The sequence below is a fragment of the Phascolarctos cinereus genome, unplaced genomic scaffold (genome assembly GCF_003287225.1).
Source record: "Phascolarctos cinereus isolate Bilbo 61053 unplaced genomic scaffold, phaCin_HiC Scaffold_3;HRSCAF=262, whole genome shotgun sequence".
Taxonomy (NCBI): domain Eukaryota; kingdom Metazoa; phylum Chordata; class Mammalia; order Diprotodontia; family Phascolarctidae; genus Phascolarctos; species Phascolarctos cinereus.
The window spans coordinates 108,002,592-108,027,871 of record NW_027555736.1 but is presented as its reverse complement, the minus strand read 5'-3'; the positions used below and the strand labels follow the sequence as shown (position 1 = coordinate 108,027,871).

Genomic DNA, 25,280 nt, shown 5'->3' with positions numbered 1-25,280 from the left:
GAAAGAGGCAGGACGTAGCCGGGGGCTCCAGAGCAGATTTTAATTGTGTCAGGGACTATACAGAAGGTGGGCTTGGGAGTGGCAAAAGTACCAGAAGAGGGGCTTTGGGGTCACTGCCCCTCCCCCAGCACCCCTGCCACAAGTCTTATGTACAGGGGGCGTTGAGGCCCTGCCAGAAACTGCATTATCATCTGGGGGCCCTGTGTCCACCCCACCCCATTCCAGCTCCAGGATGAGAGAAAGCCCTTGTGGGTGAGAGAGAGAGAGAGAGAGAAGGGGAGGAGAGGAGAGGAGAGAGAAGAGGAGAGGAGACAGAGAGAGAAAGAGAGGAGAAGAGAGGAAAGGAGAGAAGAGAAGAAAGGAAGAGAGGAGAAGAGGAGAGAAAACCAGCTCGGCCTACAGCTGAGGGCCCAGAGAGACAGGAAAGCCTGAGAGATTCAGGCCTCCCATACCCCTGGGGATGCCCACCATCCCCCCAGGACAAGGCCCGAGACAGGGGGGATTGCTGGTGTCTGGGAGAGGGGTCCAGGGGGCCCAAATAGAAAAGCAGGAAAGTGGGGCCCCCCAGCATGTGCCCTCCCCCCAAAAAAAATGTCATTGAAAGGTCCCTCCCTCAACCCTCCCACCACTGAATAAGAAAAAGTGCAAAATGGTATCACAAAATGGGGAGCCTGGTGGATGGCCCCAGCCCCTGGGGCTTAGCTTGGGCAGCGTCCACGGTGCCTTCGGGGCCCCGCGTCCGGCGCAGTCAGGCCCTGGCTGGGGCAGGGTCAGAGGTCATGCAGGTGGCCGGCTGGCGGTCGCTGGCCCCTACCCACGGGTCAGGGTTTCTGCCGCCCACTGCCCCCTACCCGGGGTTCAGGACCAGAGCGGTGTGGCCTGACGTGTGGAGGTGGCTCGGGCTGCAGAGTGGGGCTGGAGCAGGATGCAGGGAGCCCATCTTCAGTGACCCCTGGCACAGCCTGGCACAGCACAGCCTCCACGGCCTCCATCTCCTCACTGCCCGCCTTCAGCTTGGCTCGGAGCAGTGCCGCGTAGGTGCCATAGCGAGATTTCTGAGAGAGAGATAGAGAACGGGGAGATGGGCATGTGAGAACCACCCCTCAGTTCCCCAGCCCCAGGAGGATGTCAGAGCCTGGGGCCCATCGCTGCTCATGACTGGTTCTCTGGCACTTCACCAAAGCTAGCTCTGGGTGGTAGCTGAGGGCCCAGAACTGAGGCCGTTCAGGAGACCTCACAGCCATCTCAGGGGCTCAAGCCCGAGTGACTGGCCACGTTGAGGGCCACATCTAAAGGGCAAGAGCCATTTGTAGGGAGCTGGGGGCTGGGCTAACAGTCTCACAGAATGTCCCTTAGAAGCCATCAAGCCCAATCCCCTCATCTTGCCCATGAGGAAACTGAGGCGCAGAGTTCACATCTGCCTGCGTTCACATAGTTCCCTGCACACAGGGCTCTCTCTCTGCACGCAGCAAATGCTCAATAACTCCTCGCCAAACTGATCTGAGAGGGGTTGGGGTGGAGGGGGTGGGCTAGGGTTAGCTCCTGTGTGACTCTGGGTCTGAGGGGCTCCTTCAGGGGCGATGAGGATCACTGAGGTGTCCAGTCTCCCCGCACCTCAAATTCCAGGTAGGCTTCCTTCTGCCGCTGCTCTTCGGCCTCCTTGCTCTTCCCTTTCCTGTCTGGCTGCTGCTGGTGAGCCCTGTGCTCCCGAAGCTCGGACACCATGGCCCTTAGTTTGGCTTCGTGCGTCCTCACCTGCTCCTCCTGCCCGGGGACAGGAAGGACCACTGGTATCAGTGGGGCCTCCACATCCTCCCACCGTCCCACATCCCTCAGGGCAGAGAGGGCATTCCTAGATGGAAAGATCGGGGTACTTCCTAGAAGACTACAGAATTTAGAGCCAGATGGGGTGTTGAGGTCAAGTCCAAAACCCCCTTGTTTTAGGAACTGAGACCTGGGGAGAGGAAGAGACCTCCACCCAAGGGACGGGTCATGATACAGGCAGGCTTCAAACCTTGGGGTCCTCGGACTCCAGATCTAGTTCTCTCTTCTCTGAGGGGAGGAAGTCAGGGGAGGAGAGGGCATTACCTGGGAGAGGCGGGTGGCAGAACTGGGCAGAAGAGGACGACTGAATTTCTTCTGAGAACTGATGGCAGCTGGAAAGGGGGGGGCAGAGAACATGGCCGCCACCACATTGATGCGGGTGATCCAGGAATGCATCTGCTCCAAGCTCCTAGGGTGGGGTGGGAACAGGTCTCTAAGGCCCGTGTAGGAGGCCCCCCCTAACCACTTCTTTCCAAGCTGGGGGCTGTGCTGACTCAGCCCCGAGAAGGACTCTGAGCCTGGCCAGGGTCAGGTCTCTTGGGTCTGGGGGCTCTAGACTGGACGTGACTAGGTCTAGGGCTGTGACTCACTGTGCCTGGAAAAGGAAAACCCGCCAGTCTGCCGTGCGCAAGTAGAACACGTGAGGCCTCTTGCTGTAGTCACTGGCGCGAGTGGCCAGGGCGTGGTGGATGCTGATGGCGTTTTTCAGTTCTTCTTCCACCAGAGCTGTGCCTGGCTGGTACTCCTCCTGTCAATGCAGACAGCCATACCCAGGCACAGACACAGCTCAGGCCTGCCCCAGGCCCTGCCCCATCATCCCCCAGCGATCTGGCTTTCTCACTCTATGTTTTGAGTACACACATATCCTCCAGGGCAAGGGTCAGGGATCTGGATACACTGAGAAACCCCAACCAGGCCCAGCTCTTCCCCTGCCCTCCCCTCCCCTGGTTCCACCCCATTCCCTGGCACCTTCTGTAGGTAGAGGATCATCCCCTTCAGAATGCCATGGAAAGCCTTCCAGCCACGCTTCCCTCGGGGTGCTGGGGGGAGGGTTAGGAGAAACAGATTCACAGACACGGCCATGGAAGAGGAGAGTGACACGCCCCCCCAATCTTGTTCCCACCTCATTCAGCTCGACTGGCTGAAATCCAGAAAAAGGACCCTGAGGGGGACCTGGGTATCCCCACCCTCATCCCAGTGTTCCTCTCCCCCCTCCCCACGTACTCTTCCTGCAGTCAGGATCCGCGTGCACCTTGCGCACCAGGGGGCCATGTTTGTAAATGGCAGCACCAGGCTCTGGGGACAGGTCCAGGAAAGGGCTGGAGCCACCACCACTACCACCACTGACCCTCTTGATGACCTTGGGGTTTGGGTCAGCCAGTTCAGACAGGGAGCGACGGAGTTCCTCTTCATCACTGCAGGACAGTTGTCTCAGTCTGGGAAGTATCTCTCTGGAACACCCCACCACCTTCCAGCCTCCCTGGGTTCCTGCCAGCTCCAGCTATGAGCTTTCTCCCCCTAGAACCATCCTTAGCCAAGGCTTCTCCCTTAAACCAGAGACTGTCTGAGGGCAGGGGATGAGCCTCCCTCATTAAACCTGAAACCTTAAAACCTTACTACTTGTAGAACAAGGCCTCACACATAGAAACTGTGCTCAAGGAATCTCTGTCGAGTAAATCAACGGCTGGACTATTACAAGAGCTTAATTGTGGATTCCCTAGCTTCAGTCTTCCCCTCTCCAAATGGTCCTGCACAAATTGAGTCATCTTAAAACAGTTTTTCACTCTTCTCCTCAAGACTGTTCAATGGCTCCCTGATGCTTATTACATCAAGTCCAAACTTCTCTGACATTTGAAGCCCTCTTCAAGCAGACCAACCCAGTTCATATCCACCATATCAATTACCATCTCCCTGGGAACCATACTGAAGAATCTGGGAACAGCCACCAAGTCTCCTACTCATCCTTTACCAAGATGGTAAGGGAAACATTTAGCAACAGTCTAAGGATTCAGTTGTGTCCACTGAGGGTTCAGTGTTTTCAGATACTGTGCATCATCACTACTGCTGGAGACCTTTTTTAATGATGAAGGAGCAGAAGGGATGGGCGCAGCATCCTTGTATCTCCTATGACTGCCTGGCCAAGCTGTCAGTGAGCATTAGTTCAGTCAGCAACACCAATTAAAATGATTAAATCTACAGCTCTGCCAACCAATGACAACACAGGAAGACTAACAGATTCTAGCCAGGGCTTCCTCCTCCTCCTCTTCCTCCTATTCTCTTTCTTCCTATCAGAGAAGGAGGCAGTTAAGGAAGAAGGAAGGAACAATCTGACATATGGCAATTTCCATCTGGGGTCCAGAGCAACCAGCAAGAGACGTTGGGGACAGGAAGAAGAAAGGAGAGTAGTGGTCTCTGGCCCCTTTAGATGAGAATATGTACTTTAGACGCCTCTTATTTAAGGACCCATAACTGCTTGTTGGTCCCATTAGTACAAAATTCTTCCATTTGGGTCCCTTTCCTTGTCTCTTTTTACACCTTTTTCTTGCCTCTCCCTTTTCTTGTCTCTCTGAATGCCAGCCCTCCTCCTCCAGGTATCCAAAAGTAACATCCTTCAAGACAAAGCTCGAAACTCCCCTCTAGGAACACTGGGAAAACTCATGGTCACCCTGGCTTATGGTGAGCTTTTATTCCCCTGAGCTCACAGGTACTGACTTCATCACACAATTGAGCAAGCTCAACTAGTTTATTCTTTACTGGATCCATGTTCATTCTTTCCCTCAACAAATGTTTACTGTGTAGTAATTATGTAGAGGCTAAGGCAGTTCACAGAAGTAGAAGGGACAGTCCTAGCAAGATTAATAGCAAGCAAATAAGAATATAGTACTTAAAGCAATAAAAAGAAAGAGATTGTTTCCATCTGGGCCAAATCAGGGAAGACCTCATGGAAGAAGTGTCATTTTAGGTGGAACTTGAAGGATGGTAGAATTTTTTTTAAGCAAGCAGAGATGGGAGGGATAGCACTCCAGACCATGAGGATAAGTATAGAACTGAGAAACCATAGATTGTGTTGGGAGATAATTTGCCTACAATGAAGGTGGGAGACAAAATTGGAAAGACAGATTAGGGTCAGATTAGGGAGAGCTTTGAATGCCATGCTAAATAGTCTAGGCTTCATCCTATGGCCAGTGGGGAAACATTGAAGGTTTTTGAATATAGGAATGTGAGCATATGACCAGATGAGCTATGCTTTAGAACAATTAATTACTTTGGCAGGGATCTGTGAGTTGAATTTCAGGAAGAAGCGTCAGCAAACGTTACAAAAATCTCGGTGAGAGATCTGTGAATTACTAGGGTGATGGCAGTAGAAATTAAAAGAGAGACCAAACAGACCTAAGAGATGTTGATATCTGTTTGGATAAAGTATCAAGGAAGAGGGAGGAGTCAAAGATGACTGAGGTTTTGAGCCTGAGTGACTGAGAGAATAGTGATGCCATTAACAGAAATAACAGAAATAAGGAAGTTCGGTCAGAAGCAGGAGCTGCTTTTTTGGGTGGAAGATGTTCAGTTTGGTTTTGGATCTACTGAACTTTAGCTACTTGTGGGACCTGTATATCATGCCCTCTGCTTGACTGTAAACTGCTGAAGACAGGAATTATATTTCATTTCATTATTGGAATCCCCAGCTACCAGCAGTCGGAAATGCAAAGCTCAAGCTGAGCTGGGAGGTTGAGGCTGGAGATATATATTTGGGAATTAACAAACTGAAGCCATAGGAATATATGAGATCACCAGGGATTAGAGTATAGAGAGAGAAGAGGGGAGGACCGAGGACAGAGTCTTGAGATCCTGGAAGAGGAAGAGGAGGAGGAGGAGCAGCAGCCAGTGAAGGTAGCAAAGGAATGATCAGAGAGGCAGGGAGAGAAGCAAGCCATATGGGATCACTGAAGCCAAAGGAAAAGAAAATATACACAATAGGATGGTCAATAGTGTCAATGGCACAAACACACACAGACACACACACATAGAGGTCAAGGGAAAAGAAGTCATTGGATTAAGCAATGAGGGGGTAGGAAAAGGCACTTTCGGTTGACTAGTGGAAATGGAGGACAAATTGCAGTGTTAAATTGTGGAGTGGATAGGAAGTGAGATCAGCAAATACAGACCATTCCTTTTAGAAATTTGACAGCAAAAGGAGAAGAGAAGGAGGAGATGATAAATTGAGGATGTAGTAGTGTCAGGGGAAATGTTTAGTTTTGTTTTAGAATAGAGGAGACCTGAACATATTGTAGGCAGAAGGCAAGGAAGTAAAGCAGAAGAGATTCATTCATTCAATAAGCATTTATTAAGCACCTACTGTGTTCCAGGTACTGTGCTAGTCAATGGGTATTACAAAGACAAAAACGAAAACAGTCTGTGCCCCCTGAGAAGCTTATTACTTGATAAGACTGAAGATAAAAGAGCAATAGTTATTGAAAGTGGCAGAGAGGCAGACAGGTTTATTTCCTAACGACTAAAGCTGTTCAAAAGCAGAATCGGTTGCCTCCAGAGAAAGTAGCTTGTCCCCCCAAAGCTTTTAGAGGATTTCAAGTGAAGAAAGCTGGATGACTGTTTTGTTGGGGATGTTTGCGGGGAATTCCTGTGCAAGCAAAGCTTGGATTAGATGGCCTTGGCCTCTGAGATACCTTTCAACTAAGATTCAGTGATTCTAAAGAAGATAGATAATGTTGCAAAATCCCAAGAGGAATGAGGGGAGTGGGATCAAGGGCACTTGCAGAGAAAGAAGGAATCCTATTCCTCTGAGGTTGGAGTTTTGAGGTGTGGAAGAAGGAAGTTGAGAGAGTTCGTGCATGAACCTTGCTTTCCCAGCTAAGCTGTCGGGGAACACACTTCCTTCTCCACATTGTAACATAGAGCTGGGTATCAGTAAAGACTAACAGGTTATCCAACTGAGAGGACTGAGCAAATCCAGTTCCTTCTCTAATGTTGGGGACCACATCTCCTTCCTCAGTCATACCCCCCCTTCCTCCCAAGATCGAGGAAGGGAGCCTTTACATATGTGCGAGGGCACACTAAATTCATTGCCCAATTGCCCCAACCCTGCTCCTTGGACTTATCTCAGCACCCCTTGTGGGTCTCTGTCCTCTCTAATCCCTTCACATGACCTCAACTTTCCCCTATTCTGTCTCCCTTAAGATTTCCCATTCTTGGATTGGGAATGTACCCCCCTCCTTCCTCCAGGAAACCTCCACTGAGGCTGTCATAACAGACTGGAGATGAGAGGCAGAGCCTAGCCTGGTTAGCACCAAAGAAGGAAGAAGGAGCTGAAGAGGGTGAAGGGGCCAATCTAGTCCTTCCCAACCCCATCTCCCCAGTAACTCACATGGCCCACTGAAGCTTCTCATTCTTGATGGAACTGTACAGAGCCTAGGGGGAGGAGGGGAAGAGACATGGTTCAGAGACAGGCACAGACCAAGGCTACTAACTGCAGTGCCTACTCCCCCAGGAGTACAACCAGACCCTCCCACCACCACCACCTTCAGCACCCCAGGCCTCAGAGCTACTGGTGGATATGGGGGAAGCTAGACAGAATAGCTATGTCTTTCACTGATTTCCAGACACTCCTATTAACTGATATAGAAACTGAATAGAGGCTCGGCTCGGGGACAACATCCTGGGAAGAACTCCAGAGCGTTGCTTCCCAGTCGCTCCCCTTTGCTACCAAAGTCAAGAAAGAGAGAATCTCAAAACACACAAGCCTGGGATTGACTTTTGCATCTCCTCCAGTGCCTAGAACAGCATTCTGCACACAGTAGATGTTTAATTAATATTGGCTAAATTGGACAGACCTTTTGAGGGGAGAAATGATCAGGATATTTGGTGGCTGGGAAGGTGAGGAGGGGGAGTCTCTCCTCTCCTTCCAATTTCCATCATCCCTCCTCCAAAGGAAATGGCACCAGCCAGAATTGCAGGCTTAGGGAAGGAAAGAAGAGACTCTGGAGCTGGGACCCCTGCACTCATTAATGGAGGGTGTGAGTATGTGTCTGTCTGTGGGGGTGTCTCTGCATGAGTGTGTGCCTTCCTTGCCTGTGTTAGTGTGACTGTGGGGGTGTTTCTTCTGTCAATTTGCCTTGTGGAGGAATGGTGGTTTGTAATGTGAGCATGTGAATTATGTGTGTGATGCTGTGTACATGTGAGTTGTGTACAGATGTGACGGACAGATGCAAGTGCACAGGTAATGTAGGGAAGGGTGTGGGGGGTCCTGGTGGCTTCGGGTGCCCTGATGTCTGAGCATATTGTGTGATGAAACAAACACTGATGTCTCCTACACATGCACTCAGGCACACGACCTTCATATACACAACACGCACTCAAGCACAGGACCCAGTTCTCATATATGCAACACCCAGTTCTCATCCCCAACACACACAACACACATCTTAGATACATACTCACAACTTGACACCCCCACAGCCACCCTCACAGGCAATCCTAACACTCTCATCACAACAAACCGCCACACAACCACAGCTCCATCACTGGCTATCCCCCTCCACAGACACTATTCCAGCCTCCCCACCACCCAAAAAGCCCCAGCTCCAGACACAATCGGGCCCCAGCCTCCAACGCAGCCACGAGCAGAGTCCCTCTTGGATACCCCTATCCCCACCCCCATTCATCATCCCGGTCCCCTCCCTCATCCCAGAGGTTAGGAAGGGGTGGTTTGCCCTGAGCCGTCCCCAGCCGCCTCCTCTATTCTCAAAGTCTGCCTGGCTGGCTGCTGCTCGCTCCGTCCCTCTGTCCCTGCGGGGGTGCGTCAGTTCAGTCCAGCGGTGGCAGCGGCCGGCGCCGAGGTGCCCAGCAGCGCAAGATGACGGGTCCATGCCCCCCCCCCGCCCCGCTCCCACCCGCCCTTACCGTCTTCTTCTTCTTGCGGCTCTGCAGGCGGCTGACCACCAGGTCAGTGTAGAGCACGGGCTTGAGGCTGCGCGAGCGCTGGGGCCAGCCATAGCAGAAGGTCTCGCCTCCGCGGTAATTGCGCCCGTAGCGCACGGAACAGAGCGAGCGGGAGCGTAGCCGCCCGGCGCTGCTGTGAATGCTGTTGACGCCGATCATGCTGCGCCCCGGCCAGCCCGGCCCCGGCCCCGGCCCTCAGCGACCCTGAGTCCCTCCTGTCGCTGCCGCCATCCCGGGCCCTGCGCCCCCAGCCCTCCTTCCACCCCCACCGTACGAACGGCGCAGGGACCCAGGCTGGGGCCGGGGCCGCAGATGTTCAGTACCCCCCCTCCCCTCTCCGGCACGCCCCCAGACCCTTCTGGCCCTGAAATGGACCCAAGGGAGCTGGAGAGACAGCAGGAGACCTGCGGAGGGTTGGGGGAGAGACTCAGAAAGGAATGGACCACGGCGGTGGTGGCGGCGGCGCTGGTGCTCTCAGCTCTGCAGCAAACGAAGAGGGAGGCGGCGGGGAGGGGGAGAGTAGAGGGAGGGGGAATGGAAGGAGGAGGGGGGAAGGAGAGAGGAGGAGAGTCCCAGGCAGGGAGCGCTGAGGGCGGGGGGGGGGGGCTACGACAGGAGGACAAGGAAATATGGGGGATAGGAGAGAACAGTGAGAGAAGAGGGGCTTGGGTAGGGTGTGGGGGAGGGACAAAGCTAAGAGGGTGAGAGGAGGGGAGGGGAGAGGGGAACTGGGCGGGGGCTCCTGAACCGGATGGGGCTGGGGGAGGAAAATGGAGAAAGCCTGGAGAGGGGATAATTTCTAGGGATCCTACCAGGAGATGGGAAGGGCAGCAAATATTAACCACAACCCTTATTCTAATTTTGATGTCAGGCTTTCCCACCCTTCCATATTCTAAGCTCCATAGCTGGAAATAGGATGATGGGAAGGAAGAGAATGGATCTGATGACCAAAATAATCCCACCCAAGAAGTGGACTAGAAGGAACCCAGGTATACCCAACCTCAACCCAGACCATAAACAACACAAGACACGCCCAACTCACACCTCACATGAGCTGGAAGACAGATTTGCTCAACTCACAGACACACCCCCTGCTCACACAGTCTCACAATCATGCCCCTGTTGCAGGTGTGCGGTGTGTGTCAGTGTGGGAGAGGAGGATGTAGGTCAGGCTACAAGTGTCAGGATCTAGGATGTGGGGTCTGAGTTTAAGGCATAAAGATGCCTTCCCACCCTACTCCCACACTTGGAGGCTATCAGCCTTGAGCTCCTACTTAGCCCCTCCAACCAAAGCCAAGGGTACAAAGCAGAGTCCTGGGGATGGGGATGGGGGGTGGGAAGGATGCTCCACTCTCCCTTAAAAACCTCTACTCAAGGCAGTCTCTCTCTCCTCCTCCCCTGTTCTGCTCTGCCCAGGGTCCTATGCTGGTCTAGGTTTGTATGCCTGTAAAAACTGTGCCATAGTGAAAAAAAACAACCACAAACACTAATCTGAAAGACAGGAGACCTGATATAGAGTCTCTTGGCTCTTTCTCACATTTAACCCTGCTGCTATTTCCTCTTGTTCTGCTCAAAGTAAAATATGATATAGATGACAAAACTCAGTGCTGGGGAGTCAGGAGAAATGGGATTTAGTCCTGGCTCTATCACTGTCTCACTTTATGGCCTTTGGACAGATCACTTCCTTTCTCTGGACCTCAGTTTCCTCACCTGCAAAATAAGGGGATTTCACTAGGTGATTTCTCAGGTCCCTTTTCCAGTTCTGACATCCTATGGTTCTACAGACAGGGTCACTCTAGGGACCCAATGATATGCGTATGTACTCCCTCCCCCCCTTCCCCAGGAATACAATGATTGAAACCAGGGAAGGGAAAACAGTAAAGTGGGAAGGGGTGTGTGACAATATATATGAGAGCTTTGGGGAGGGGGTGCATTTCTGCAAGATGCCACTTCCCTCCCCCTCCTCTTCACTAGTGACTTGAGAGCTTTGCACAGACTGCATGGTTAGGACACATTAGCACAAACCTCTAACAGACTCTGGGGCGTAGGGCTTAGCATTTACGTGACTAGTAGGGAGGGGGAGGAGCTCAGGGTCTGAGTCACAAGAGCATAGACTTCACGTAGAGTCAGAAACAAAGTCATTCGTCCCACCCCACTCCCTGTGTGTGTGGGGGGGGGAGGTTGTGGTTAGAGTCTTCAGGCTAGTTTCAGATGTGAACCAGCTCCCTCCCCAGATGTGATCCAGCCTCCTCCCACAAAGTGTGGCCCCATTTCCTCTCCAGATGGTAGCCCAACTCTGCCCCTACCTTGAGCAACTCCCTCGGGAAATCACCCCCCTGGTTGAGGCCCTCTAGGTTCCCAATGAAGTCCCCACATGTCATTCGCTTCCCAATGTTCTAAAAAATAGATGGGGGACATAGAGAAGCCCATGAGCTTGTGAGTAAATCCGTCCAGTCCTCTTCCCTCTGCCCCTCCCTATGCCTGCAATACCCTGGGCCTGGCAGCTACCGAACCCCCAAGCCTCTCCACTCACGTGGCCGTGAAGATCCGTGTTCAGCAGCATGAGAGCACAAGTTAGAGTGTGGGCTCCATCTGGGGAGGGGGGAGCTAGTCAGTAGAGGCCCCTCTCTGTCTCCTCCACTTCCCAGCCCCACTTATGGCTTTCTATTCCCCCTGTGGTGGTTCTCCTGTACCCCAGGGCTCTGTCCACAAAGTCCATATAGAAGAGCAGAAGCCTGACTCAAAGAACACCCAGCTAAATGACTACAACAGCAAGATGGCTAAATGTGCAGATAAGCTTTCAACATTACAAAAGCATGAATGTTTGCAAATGAAGTTCCACATCACCCCCAAAGATACGTAAAAACTTGTATTCATGCACACAAGTTCATGTTTCTACTTATGTGTCCATTCACACTTAGGCATACCCAGATGCCTAAGTGACTGCACCCTTCCGAACAGTCTCTGGGTGTGTGTCTGTGAGAAGAGGGCCCATTCCCCACTCCCTTACCCCCAAGCTCCAATCCCCTCACCCTCAGAAGACAGGGCCCCAGGGTTACATTGATGGTAGCGCTGGGAGAAATGAGCCAGGACCCTCTCTCGCTCCTGGGTTTCCCCCATCAGAGCCAGCTCCTTCAGAAACACCCTGGGGAGAAGGAGACCCAGGAAGAGATGGACATCATCACCAGCATGGAACCTCACTGCAGCCCTCTGGTTTCCAGCCCATACCTGAGCCCCCATGCTACCTTGAATGGCACAGGAAGACCCTGGGGAGGGGGAGACAGAGTGTTACACACTGTCCTGGGTGGAGGTAGAGCTGAGACCTGGCACTTAAACACTGTTCACAGTCTGGTTTTGTCTGGCTTCTTGGGGCTGGGTCCAGCTGGCACATGATGTATGTATTAGGATGGGCTATCCTCTCCTGGATCCAGCAGATGCTTTGAAGAGGGAAAGAACCCACCTGAGTGCCTGATCCAGACTCATTCCAGTGAAGACAAAGAATTTGAGGTACTCTCCAGCCACCAGCTTACTGAAGTCATTGCTGGGGGGACAAGGCAGGAGTGGAGGTTATGCTGGGGGTCGGTGAGAAGCAGATGGCCCTGGGGGACTTCGGAGCCACTCATGCTGCCCCACACCCAAACAGATTCCCCAAGTGCTCAAATTCAGTCAGCAGGATAGGTGCTTGGTCAACCAAGAAGACAGGAAGAGGTTAGGTCTGGGAACAACCCTGGAACCAAGACAGTCTGCAAGGCAGGGACCTTTTCAGGGCTAGGGAAGGTAAATGGACCCTCAGGAACCATGACACCCCCAGGGCCAGGACATCCTCACAGCTCAGCCCTCCCTCCTCATCTCCATACTTCTTCCCCAAATGCCGGGCCACATCAGCCTTCTTAAAGCCATCCAGGTTGTAGAGACGCTTGGCTAGCCTCTGGGCAGCTTCCAGGTCAGCCTTCTGCCCGTTGGACAGGGTATCAGTGCTACCCAGGGCCAGCTGCTCGGTGCTGTCCAACTCCGAGTCAGAATCCGACACCAGCTGGCTCAGAGGGGGGTCACTGCAGGGGAGTGGCAATGAGGCTCAGAGTGGGTTGAGGAGGGAGGAGTCCTGAGTCTCTTTGAGTCCTCCAAAAACCATCATGGCCATCCCCCTGCCTGCAAATCTGGGGAGGGAAGGGGCTGTCTATTTTATTCATTGGCATCCAATGTCTTCCCTGGGAGTCCTTTCTTAAATCTACCCCACATCTTTCTTGCTGTAGTGTAAGGGCTGGCTCCATCTTCTAACCTCTCAGGGGTCTTGGGGCTGGGGTAGGCTGTGAGAGGCAGGACAGCAAGGAAGAGAAAATGTGCTTTTCTAGGCCTTTGATTTTATCTATCCTTTCTCTTGTTCTAGGGTTAGAGGGTTTGGAAAAATGGTACTCTCCTAGCCTTCCCTTCCTCTTCTTCCTCCTCCCTCCCATCCATTCCACCTCCCTGGGCCACCTGGCCCCAAAGACAGAAGCTGGAAACTCCTGGTTGCTAAGCAACTTTGTCTCCCAGGCCACCCCCTCCTGTTGCCATAGAAACCACACTTCAAGGGTAGCTGGGGGCGGGGCAGAAGTCTTTTTCAGCAGAGAGCAACTTCCCCCCTTCCCTTCACCTCCCTACCAAAAGGAGGATCTACTAAGCACTTGGAGAAGGGGACAAAGATATGTGAAGCCACCAGAGATTTGCACACCCAATTCCTAGGAGAAATGTCCCTCTTAGACAAGCAGAGTAGGGATTAGACTAGCCAGGAAGAAAGACTTCTGGTGGTAAGGGTCATGAGGGGCTAGGATGTAACCATGAAAACAGAAGGGTTTGGGTGGCAGTTTCATCCTGGTTAGGGAATGATATTCTAGTGAATAGGGCTTCCTAAAGAAAACACACACACACACACACACACATACACACACACACACACACACACATCTATGGCTATATCTGTTCCTCCAGTCAGTCTCCATCCTCCCAGGGGACCCAAGTATAGTAATGGGTTTTGCTGATTCCATGAGAACTAAGGAGGGGAGGGAAAAGTTAGGGGATAAAGTAGGATAAAGATGCTTTTGTTAACACCCACTCCCAAAAGCAGAACTTCTTGTCCTAAGAAACCAAAACACACACTACACCCCAAAGTGAGGAGGGGAAAATGGAGAAACCTAAGTCTTTCCAAACTTCTCCATGTCCCTTTTCTGCCATCCCCATCCATCTTTTCTCCACTACCCCTGCCCAGGGTGGTTTCTCAGGGTCATTTGAGGCTAAGGCAGGGACTGAGGATCAATGTAGTCACTCACCTGCCCACAGGTAGAGGTCCTAAACCAAAGCTGTCTTCAGAATGACAAGGGCTAGGTGGAGCCCTGTCTTGAGTTGAATTGGTCCCCCTTCCAGCCTCCTCCTCCTCTTCCTCACGTTCTGTCCAGGGCCCATCAGCAGCTGAGTTGGTCCCTGAGTCAGCTTCCAGTGGAGCTAATGGGGCTGGCAGCTGGGGATCAAGCTGGGGAACCAGATGATTGGGGGGCAGTTCAAAGGTGAAAAAAGGACTCTGGGTGGGGCCTGGCGAGGCTAGAGCCTCCAGGGAGGCCAGGCTGGTGTAGGATGTGCCTTTGGCCCTATGTGACTCTAGGATGGCTTCAAAGATGCAGCTGAAGGAGTCTGGACCATCTGCAGATGGGCTGGAGCCTGGCAGGAAGGGCAGTGGGGACTTGAGGGGCCCACGGGGACTCATCATGGCCACTGGCCTAGGTGGTGAATGAATCCAGGGAGAATGAGAAGTCAGAGCTGGCCCAGTGACCCCAGGGCTCTGCCCTCCCCCCCCCTCCCCAACCCAAAGAATAAAGACAAGTTTCTCTCCCATTGTTCCTCTTAAATTAGCCCAGGTCACACAGGCACAGGCCATGGTTATCCCTAAAAAAAAAAAAATCTCCTTTTCTCCCAAACCAGGTTCCCAACCTAGTCTCATCCTGCCCTGCTCATATTCATTCCCCTCCCCCTCCTCTTCTCCCTTCCCTGCTAATCTCACTCTCCATGATCCTCTCCCCTCCCCTCTCCATTCTATTTTTGTCATCATCTTAGGAAAGGAGATGAGGCTTTCAGAAAGGACCCTGGGGCCAGGGAAAAGGGGTCCCCACCCATCTGCATTTGTTATCCTACCCTTCCCATGATCTTTTCCTGGCTCCCTCAGCCCCCAGTCCAGCCTCTTCTGACTTTCTTCTACAACAGGACAATCACCACTGCATTCTCCCTCAGCCCCACCCCACCCCACCCCGCAGACCCAGTCCTCTGCCCTTGGCCACCAGCCCTGGCCTGCTCACTGGGCCCCTTCTGAGGCCTCGAACACCTCGTCGTCCACCTCCTCCTCAGCTTCTTCCTCCTCGCTGGCACTGTCCAGGCTGGGGACTGGCCGAGAGGCTGGTTGGGGGACCCTGGCCATACCCAGGGGCTCTGAGCTGGGTTGGCTCTCAATAGCTGAGTCAGCCTCCTCTCGCTCGGCCAGAACCTCATCAATGTCTGTCTCCCGGTAGCACCGAAGGGGCACTGTGTCCAGGTCGGTTTCTGAATATTTAGTCACTCGTGCCATGGTCACCTCTGAGCTATGACCCAGCCCCTCCCTGGGGATTCTAGCTGATGCTTGCTCCCACTCTCGGTTCTGAGGATGGGAACCTGCAGCACAGATCAAAGGAAGAGAGGGGTGTCAGGGAAGGTCATTCAGGCTATCTCCCTGCCTCCAAGGAAGGCAACTCGTCCCTTCACCCCTCCATCCTCTTGTCTTGCCAACACCTTAGGTTACTGGAGTCAGAGTCAGCTTCCTACTACCATCATGGGCTAGAAGTTTGAGGTTTTGGGGTTTTTTTTTTCCAACATCTGAATTTCATCTCTGCTCCAAGTTCAACTCAGCCTTCTCAGTCAGACAGTTCTGAGACCCAAACAGAACCAGCCTTCCATTCTCTGGGCTTTATGATCTCCACACTCTTAACCTGTTCAGCCTTAGACTGAGCAGGCTGGTGCAAAAGGAGGAAGGGTGTATTTCTTCCTGCCAGCCCCCTGCCTCCCGGAGGGACCATGGGTCCTCCTTTATACTGCTGCCTGTCCTCTAGGTGCTGAGTTCATCCCTAAGACATAACACATGGGAAGAATGAGGGCTGAAGAAGTATCAGACTGCTCAGGGACCCCCATTATGAATGGATAAGAACAGTCTCTCCTGAGGCCTCTATGTCCTGGAAGCAATATGATAGAGCAGAAACAATAGCGGTTCAGAAGGCAGAGAGCCTGGGTTCCTGTGTCATCTCCTACCTGTGTCACTGACTACCGGTGTGGCCTTGAGCAAGTCACTTAACTTCCTCAGTTTCAACTATAAAATAAGGGTCTAGGCTATATGGTCTCAGAGTTTTCATTCTAGCTCTAAAACTATGATCCTGGCAACAAAGTAGGTGCCTGATAAATGCTTATTAACCAACTAACTATGACTTGGATTCAGAGATTCTGGCTCTGCCATCTTCTAAAACTGGGACTTTGGGGAAGTTATTTAAACTTCTCTGGGCCTCAGTTTCCTCAGCTGTAAAAAGAAGTTGCACTAGATGACCTGTAAGATGCTTTCTTCTTCTAAATCTATGATCAGCCCCCAGCACCCTATTCAGAGCAGCTCTTTTCACTGTTTCCCTTCTGTTGCAGCCCAGTCCCCTTCCTTACCTGAGCTGGGGGGGTCCAGAGAGCCAAAGAAGAATTCCCACTTGGCCCGGGCAATCCGCTGGGCATGAGCAGACACTTCCCGGGGAGAGGAGCAGCATTCCCCCTGAGACAAGGAGATGAGACAGACGTATACACACAGAGCAAAAGGTGGTGGCAGAGATAATCAAACATACAGAGACAGACCCATGGAGAGATTCAGAAAGAAAAGAGAGATTCAGCAGGGACACAAGTACAATGAGATTGCTCATGAGAGTAAGTCCAAACTTACTCTCATGTAAGTGTTGCTCATGTAAGGGTTCAGGGGTGGGGATAAGGAAGGAGCAGGGGTCACATACCTGCTTCTGACAGTTAATGGCCGAGGGCCCTCGGAGTAGAGTGGTCAGGTCCTCTGGAGGCCCACCCAGACCATTCGGGAGGGAGGAATACAGGCTGTCTCCACCTGTGGATGGCTGGGCTGGGGACCCAGGCAGGGGGCAGCATCGGACAGTGAGGAGAACTGAATTGCCCCCAGCAGGTAGTGGGTCTGAGGTGGAAGCCTCCAGCCGGAGCTTCCGGCCCAAGCCAGAACTGGAACCAGAACCAGTGGCTAGGGTAGGGGCAAGTCGCTGGGGTGGGGATGAGGTACCAGGAGAGGGAGAGCCAAGGTCTAGGCTTCTACTGAGGCCCCCATTCACTGTCCTCACATTGGCCTTTTCCACAAAGCGGAAGATGACCACTGAGCTTTGTGGTGGCCCAGCAGGTGAGGGAGGGCTCTGGGGAGCAGGTGTACACCGCAGCGGTGTACAGGGTGCTGTCACCCGCCCAAGCTCCCTGCTCCCACCACCAGGCCCCACCACTCGTCGAACTAGGGAGCCCATACTGCCATATATGCCCAGTTGGGCCCTCCCACCCCCTGGGGGGCTCTCGGGCATAGGGCCTCCTGGAAGCCATCTTCGAGGGCATCGAGGGGGTGAGATGGCACAGTCTCCCTCAGAGCAGAAGCGCATGGTTCCCTGGGCCATGCTGGAGGGAGGCCAGGGATTGAACTGGTCAGGCAGGGGAGGCCAGGAGGGTGAGGCCAGCAGTGGGGTTGGGGGAAGGCATGCTCCTCAAACAGGCCTAGAGGGAGATGGAGAAGACAAGGGTGAGTTGAAAGGAGGAACCTAAGAGAAGATAGTCAATAATCTTTTCTGGTTAAGGTTCACTAAATACCCATTTGAATCTCTCCCTTCTACCTTCCCCCACAAGTAAGATGGGGACCCACCCATCCCAAATAGCTCTACAAGCCTGGGAGAAACCCAAGGAGTCCTGGGCTCCAATCTAGTCTTCTGCCCCATGCAAAGTCCCCCCATAAACAATTGGTCTGGATGGGGAGGTAAGATGGGGGGGGAAGTAGAAGCTATTTAAGGAGGCATGTGGGCCTGAGCTCTAGGTGTCCCCATGGCAACTAGGAGCAACTCAGTGGGGTAGGGGGGGACTGGGAAGGTCTAGGAAGGGGAGTAATTCAGGGCCTAAGTCCCCTGAACTGAGTCCCTTCTGTGTCCTGCTGAGGAGGATACCTAGTAATGGCAGTGGGGGTGGGAAGGGAGGAGGTTACCCAAGGACAGGCAGAAGGAAAAGAACTTGGGTGGTAAGGGGAGGAGGGGTCTGAATAAAGAAGCATACATATAGATTAGCACACAGGCACACACATCTCTGCCACCACTGCTCCCCACCTCCCCAACCCCTTGAATAGCTTTGGGTTGAATGTACCTTAACACAGACAAGACTAGGCTGAGCACCTGATTCTGGTCCAGGCATCTAGATGGCCCAGAGAATGGGGCAAAGGTCAGGGTGGACCTTGAGTTCCTCACTGGTGAGTGTGTGTGTTGGGGTGGGGGCTGATGTGCTCCTGCTTCCACTTTGCCATATCCCCTCCCCCTCCTCCTTCCCCTTCTCATCTTTTATTCCCCTGAGGTGAGGCTACCACCCACCCAGACACATACCCCAAACATACACCACACCATACACTCACCGCTGCTGCAGGCCAAGCAACCAGAGCAAACCGGAGCGGGATGAGGCTTCCTGCAACCGTGCTGCTCCAGCATCTCCCTCCACCCTGAGCTGGTCCCGCCTCCCTTCCCTCCTTCCTCCAGCTCAGCCTCAGGCTCAGCTAATCCCCCCTACACACACACACACACACACACACACACACACACACACACACACACACCCTCCAAAGCCCCAGGAGGAGGAGATTGAACCCCACCCCCTCCACACACAGGGAGTTCTGAGGGTCTGGGGTGGCTTCTGCTGTGCCTGCGACCATGTTCTTAGGGAAGGAGAGGGGATCAAGCTTCTGCAACCCATATGGACCTGACCACACACCACACAATTCTTTTACATGCTACACAGGTCCTAACAACACATATACGTCCTACCACATGTCACATATGTTCTCATATGTTACTCATGTAGGCTGCACCCCAAAGTGGTATGTGTATGTATGTTGTGCATATTACATGTTGCAGTCCTTCATGCATTGCTATATGCCACACATTTTCCATTGCATGCCACATATGCCAGATGTTAACAGACGTCCTGTTACATACAACGCAGGGGTTTTGCTATATGCTATCCAATCCCTGTCATACATCACACATGTGCCTTGTCACACACAACATGTTATATGTCCCATGCATGTCGTTACACATTCGATACATGCACCATCACACACCTCAGTGTCCACGCATAGAACTACATGCTGTACACGTATATGTTTACATACTGTGCACTGGGTCAATCTACACAACACATACATGTCCTACTTACACAGCACATGTGTGCACCCTGGATTTGCTCTGTGAGGCCACTTTTCCAATGAGCAGGAGGTGAATTCCCTCCGGGAATGAAGGGGCAATTGAGGCTGGGATAACCCCCTCCCCAAACTGTAGAACCGAGACTGGAACCCAGGAGTCCAGGATCACAAGGGAATACAGGACGGCCCCCACACCTAAGCCCCTGAAGGCACAGAGGGGCAGAGACTAGACTGCGGGAGGAACTTCCCAGAGGCCCCAAAGGGATCCGGAGTGTCAGGGTGGAATGAGGAAACGAGGCCTTAAGCTCGGAGGCAGGGGACAGGACAGGGTGACCCCAGGGGGTGACCTTGGCTGGGCAGGGGCGGGGTCTATTTTAGGGGCGGGCGGCCCAGGGTTGCCATAGTAACGCGCCGGGGCAGGGGCTGCAGAGCACGGGGCAAAGGGTAGTAGAGGAGACCAAGGTGGTGAGCTGAGGGGAAGGGTGCTATGGGGGCGCTCGGGGCTCACCGCGGGAAGGGGAGGGGGCTGCGCGGGTTCCGCGTGGTGCTGAAGGGGACAGCGCCCGGCGGGGGCCTCACTGCGCAGGCGCCTTGACTGCCCTGAACAAAAGGGGGGCGGGGAGGAGGGGGGATTGCGCGGGGGGCGGGGCCACATGAAGGACGGAATCCTTGTGCCAACCCCTTGCCTCCCTGCAGTCCCAGGTTCCCAGACTCCTTCCAGTCAGGTGTAACCTCTCACCCCTCTAACTTTCCTCTGCCCTTCTGCAGGACTCCAACCCCAAAAAAACCCCAACTCAACAAGCATTTATTAAGCACCTACTAGGTGCCAGGCACCGTGCAGACCAAGCAAGGAAAAGAAACACCTGGGTTCTAGTTCCACGTGGCATGCTGTGTGATCCTGGAAGTCATTTCCCTTTTATAGATGTTTCTTTGCCTGTAAAATGAAATTAAACTGCTGTGTTTTACTTCCAGATCCCTTCCAGTCTTGATATTCTATGGTTCAAGGCCAGGTTCTACTGAGGAACACGAGAACTGGCCAAGTCATCAACCTGCTTTGGCTCAAAGTTTCCTCATCTGGACAATGGGGGCAGCACCAGTCCAGCATCGAGAACTTCTTAGGACTATTGTATCTAATGAGATCACATGTGAAAGTGTATTTGCAATCCACATGGCTTTTTGGGATCAATGTTTGCAAAGCCTCATTCCAAGCTAGACCCTGAAGAGGAGACACATTTATTTTATTCTTCAACCAACCTTTATTAAGTACCTACTATGTGGAAGACACTATGCTAGGCACTCAGAATAGAAAGACAAAATGAAAAACAGTCACTCCCCTCAAGAAACTTACTTTTAATTGGAAGGGGGGGACTACAATATTTAAAGTGAGAAATACAATATATAGGAGCTGCATCTTGAGTTGATCCTTAAAGGAAGCTAAGGATTCTAAGAAGCAGAGGTATAGAGGGAGTATATTCCAGGCAAGCAGGGCAACCCATGCAAAAGCATGGAATGCTGAATTCAAAGAAGTAGGTTAGTTAAGCTGGAACATGAGTGCCTAAAGGGGAGTAATGTGAAATAAGACACAGGAGGAGATGGGGTCCTACCCCTCAGGGAACTCATGGGGGAAGAGTGGAATAAAGTCCTACAAAAACCCAGGAAATGCTCAGTAATTTCCATAAACTATTAACACAATCATCATTATTTAGCACTTTTCAATGTATTATCTTTACAACAGCCCTATGAATTGTGTGGCACAAGTATCATCCTAAACCAATGAAACACATAGGCATGTGTCCCAGCTGGGTCTCAAACCATGGCCATCTGATGATATGTACTTTTTTCTTTACACCACTGCATTTTAATGGCAGAAGAATCTGGTGACTTTCAAGGCCCTATACTCTAATGAAGTTCAAAATATGCTGTTCATTCCACATTATGAATTCCTGCACTGCATTCCCTAACCTATAGATAGTTGGGAAGGCTCTGCAAACCCTAGATCAGCCCCTGGTTATCAGCTCTGTTTGAGCAAGGGGTGTGTGTGTGTGTGCGCGCGCGTAACAGAATATAAAAGGGTGGGATCTGTTAGGAGGAACACTGACTTGCAGACTTCATCCAGCTCCCAGATGGATTTGCTGCAGTTTGTCCATCCTTATCACTCTCCTAACATAACTCTGTGACAGAATAGGACCAGGTTGCCCTTTAGTCCTAGGAGAAATCAGAATAGGCAGAAGATGAAAAAGAAGGTTTTGGTTCTGCTCATTTCACAAGTTTCTCAGCATGGACACCAAGTGATAGTGGAAAAAACTGTGGATGGATGCCTCCTGCCTCCCAACATTGTTATCTAAAAGTAAAGTGGTACAGTAAAAAGCACTGTGGTATAGAACTGGAACATCCCCTTGAGAAAGCAGTGTGACCCCATGAGGACAGAGACCCAGGGCTGTGCATTAGGAGAGCTGTGTTGGTTTTTTTCCACTGATGCATTCAAAGTGGACACTTTTGTGAAATGTCCTCATCTCATGGGGGGGGCAGTTCCGTAAGGACAAAAAGAGTTATTAAAATGTGATTTCCATATTTTAGAGAAGGCAGATAGATGCAAGAGCATTTGATCTGTCCTAATAGTGCCCTCTTGTGTGCCCAGTAATACGTTCTGTGGCTACACTAATGGAGACAGGGAGAAGAGAGGTAATGTGGAGTAGCAAAAAGATCCTAAATGTGAGTCATTACATCCTAGTTCTCATCTCAGCTGTGATGCAAACTTGCTGCACGATTCTGAGAGTCACTTCAAACCAACGAAAAGCATTTATTAAGTCCTTACTAGTTTCAGGCATTGTGTTAAAGGCTAGGAATACAAATACAAAAGCAAGGCAGTCCTTAACCTAAAGGAGCTTATATTCCAATTGGGGGACACAATATTTGTAGGATTCTCTGGAACTCGTTTATCTGCTTAGAAGCTACTTGACCAGCAAATTCCCTTCCAACTCAGAAATTGTGTGGTAGAAAGGTACTGGAAAAAGAAGTCTTTGCCTTGGGGAATGTGTACAGGGGAATTCATAATCTCACCATTTCAATATGAGCCACCTCCTCCCTTGCTTGCTACCTCATAGACAGGGACAGAGATTGGGGGCTGGGGGAGCAGTATACTACCATTCACTGTGCTTACAGCTGGACTTGCCTATTTAGCCACTACTAATTCATACTATACAATTTTGGAGCTATAAGGGTCCTTATCGATTCACACCTACTGTATAGTCTGGAAAACTGAGGCTCTAAGAAGGGAATAACTTGTCCAAGGTCAGCTAGATAGAGAGAGCAGAAGTAGGCAAGGAGATGAGGAGTGCACAAGACCCATTCGATTGTGTTTAAGACCTTCTTCCTCTCCCAATTACTCCTGCTAGGGCGTGGGGTGGGGACACTGGGGCCCAGTCCCTGTAAGGGCTGTGCTCCTAGTCCCACAGAAAGTTCAGGAGCTAAGTAGGGTCCCAGATCCAACAATAGTTCCAGCTTTGAATCTCTTTGGCCCACAAGCCGGGGAACATTCATTCTCGTACTCGCACCCGCCAAGCTCAAAAACCACAGCAACTCTCGATCCCTTCCTAAAGCCATGGGATCCGGCCCTCTCTACCTCGGGCTCAGGGTTCGGCCGGAAGACTTTAAGTACAGGACGCTCTGGGAGGCTGCGATCGATTGAACAGGTCTGGCGGCTCTGCTAGGCCGCTCCTTAGCCTTCGTAGCCGCTGGAGGAGAAGATTGCGCAAGCGCAACGAAGACTGGCAGCGACATCGGGGCTACAGATGGAGCCGTCCGGCGGGGAGAGCAAGAGCCGGGGGCCGTCAGGTACCGAGGATGGGAGGGGCCCAGGAAAAGGGAACCCCCCCTCCGTCCCACCACCGGGTCAGGCTGGGTAAGGGATGGAGGGATGATGAAAGGAAGGGTTTCCCAGGGAGAGAGTCTTATAGCCCCGCACCATAGGAACCTGGAGGGGACCACCGAGGGACACTCATGGGGACATGAACAGGGGAGGGTGAGACCCATGGGGTCACGCGTGGGGTGAGGGTTTGGGGGACTCCGCCCAAATCTGGGGGACTGCGTGGGGTGGGAGTGGTCAGGGCATGGACTCCTCATGACCCCGCCCCAGGCTCCTGGACCTGCCGTGGGAGGACGTCCTGCTCCCGCACATCCTCAGCCGCGTCCCCCTGCGGCAGCTGCTCCACCTGCAGCGCGTCAGCAAAGCTTTCCAGGCGCTAGTGCAACTGCACCTGGCGCGCCTGCGCAGCTTCGACTCGGCACAGGTGACTCCGCCCCTCCCCAGGCCTCGGGGCGGGGCCTCGGGCGGGGTCTGGAGGGGCGGGGCGTGAGGGAACCTGCCCCAGGTGGGTGTGGATCCTGGATCCTTGGAGGAGGACCTCCCCTAGTGAGACTCTGGGCTGGGGTGTTGGGGGGTATGGGGAGAGAAGGTAGGTGGGCGGGCTGGCCATGGGGGCCGGGTGTCCAGCCGGGACTCAGGTGTGAGCCCTGTGGGCACCTCCCCAGGTGGGCCCCCAGGTCCCGAGGGCAGCCCTGGGCCGGCTGTTGCGTGACTCAGAGGGGCTCCAGGAGCTGTGTCTGGAGTCGTGTCGTGACTGGCTGTCCGATGAGGACCTGGAGCCGGTGCTGAGCCGGAACCCCGGGCTGCGGCGCGTGGGGCTGGCGGGCTGCGGGCGGCTCAGCCGCCGAGCCCTGGTAACGCTGTCCTTGAGCTGTGCGCAGCTGCGCTGCCTCTCGCTCGCCCATTGCGACTGGGTGGATGGGCTGGCCCTGCGGGGCCTCGCCGACCGCTGCCCTTGCCTAGAGGCCCTGGACCTCACGGCGTGCCGACAGCTCCGGGACACGGCCGTGGCTTACCTGGCCCAGCGCCGAGGGGCACAGCTGCGATCCCTCTCCCTGGCTGTCAATGCGAATGTGGGGGATGCCACTGTGCAAGAGCTAGCCCGATGCTGCCCGCAGCTCGAACATCTGGACCTCACTGGCTGTCTCCGAGTGCGGAGTGACGCCATCAGGTGCTGGGCCCAGGGGCTGGGGCTTCAGGTGGGCACGAGAGGGAGCTTCATGAAAGGAAGGCCTTCCTAACAATTAGAGCTGTCCACAAATGATACAGGCCACCTCCTGGGAGTGATCTTGTCAGTGGATGTTGTAGTTGAGGCTGGGTGACTCTCTGGGGGCATTCTAGAGGGGATTCCTCCCGGCAAGGTGATAGTGTCATACAATCTGTGAGCACCTCTAGATCTGAGATTCTATGATTCCGAGTCAGTTCTCTATATGTACAGAGGAGTAAATTAATGTTCAGAGGTATATGGTTTGACCATGGTCACACAGTGAGTTTTAGGTGCCAGAAGTAGAACCAAAGTCCTGGTGTTCCAGTTCAGCAACAGTTCCCACTGTCTTTTGGGGGCTCCCTAGTCTTACTCTGGCTACTGACCTCTGTAACCTTAGGGAAATCACTGTCCCTCTCTGGGTCTCTGTTAAACAAGGTGGCTGGGCTTGAGGACCACTAAGGCCCCCTCCTGCCTGTTGGGAGAGGGCACAGCTTCTGTCCCTCACAGACGCTCTTTTACCTGCCCCTCCCCCCCCAGGACCCTGGCAGAGTATTGCCCACGGCTGCGCTCACTTCGGGTACGTCACTGTCATGATGTGGCTGAGTCCAGCCTGAGTGCCCTGAGGAAACGTGGTGTGGACATTGACGTGGAACCACCCCTGCAGCGGGCCCTTGTCCTGTTACAGGATGTTGTGGGCTTTGCTCCCTTTGTCAACCTGCAAATCTGACCAATCAGTGAAGGGTGGAGGATTGGGGGACTGGTGAACACAGCTGGACTGTGAATCTGGGAACACCACTGTGCTGGGGAGCTCCACCTTTGTCTCCTTACCCCCAACTGGGATGGAGCCTGGATAGTGTCACCAGCTTGGGGAGGAAGGGGGAGAGAGGGAGAGGAGAGAGAGAGAGAGAGAGAGAGAGAGAAGAGAGAGAGAGAGAGAGAGAGAGAGAGAGAGAGAG

General features: G+C 52.9%; 2 protein-coding genes across 4 annotated transcripts; one reads left to right on the top strand and one right to left on the bottom strand.

The window, feature by feature from the left end:
- Nucleotides 1–15: 15 nt before the first annotated feature.
- On the bottom strand, nucleotides 16–19,798 carry PSD (pleckstrin and Sec7 domain containing). 3 transcript variants are annotated; one of them, XM_020967389.2, is made up of 18 exons: nucleotides 18,470–18,561; nucleotides 18,208–18,255; nucleotides 16,812–17,574; nucleotides 16,477–16,579; nucleotides 15,102–15,450; nucleotides 14,085–14,528; nucleotides 12,636–12,830; nucleotides 12,239–12,319; nucleotides 11,811–11,923; nucleotides 11,312–11,370; nucleotides 11,085–11,174; nucleotides 7,205–7,248; nucleotides 3,049–3,239; nucleotides 2,794–2,864; nucleotides 2,415–2,572; nucleotides 2,089–2,233; nucleotides 1,615–1,764; nucleotides 16–1,055 (listed from the first exon to the last, which is right to left on the bottom strand). In XM_020967389.2, the coding sequence occupies exons 3-18, from the start codon at nucleotides 17,475–17,477 to the stop codon at nucleotides 822–824; spliced, it is 3,093 nt and encodes a 1,030-aa protein (XP_020823048.1). In that variant the 5' UTR covers nucleotides 17,478–17,574; nucleotides 18,208–18,255; nucleotides 18,470–18,561; the 3' UTR covers nucleotides 16–821. The 3 variants fall into 3 exon arrangements, with proteins under 3 accessions (XP_020823048.1, XP_020823026.1, XP_020823053.1); XM_020967367.2 differs by lacking the exons at nucleotides 18,208–18,255; nucleotides 18,470–18,561 and adding an exon at nucleotides 19,267–19,798; XM_020967394.2 differs by lacking the exon at nucleotides 18,208–18,255 and having other exon boundaries at nucleotides 18,470–18,571.
- Nucleotides 19,799–22,934: 3,136 nt separating this feature from the next.
- On the top strand, nucleotides 22,935–25,211 carry FBXL15 (F-box and leucine rich repeat protein 15). Its single transcript, XM_020967437.2, is given in 5 exon segments — nucleotides 22,935–23,058; nucleotides 23,061–23,086; nucleotides 23,388–23,541; nucleotides 23,783–24,288; nucleotides 24,862–25,211. Coding segments are annotated over 5 exon segments (891 nt in total). The 5' UTR covers nucleotides 22,935–23,043; the 3' UTR covers nucleotides 25,052–25,211.
- Nucleotides 25,212–25,280: the final 69 nt, after the last annotated feature.

Coding starts and splice junctions, on each gene's coding strand:
- PSD (XM_020967367.2), bottom strand. CDS start 17,477: ATGGCCCAGGGAACCATGCGCTTCTGCTCTGAGGGAGACTGTGCCATC. Junction 11,924..12,238: donor AGTCTGGATCAGGCACTCAG/GTGGGTTCTTTC, acceptor CCTTCTCCCCAG/GGTGTTTCTGAAGGAGCTGG. Junction 2,573..2,793: donor TGATCCTCTACCTACAGAAG/GTGCCAGGGAAT, acceptor CTGCATTGACAG/GAGGAGTACCAGCCAGGCAC.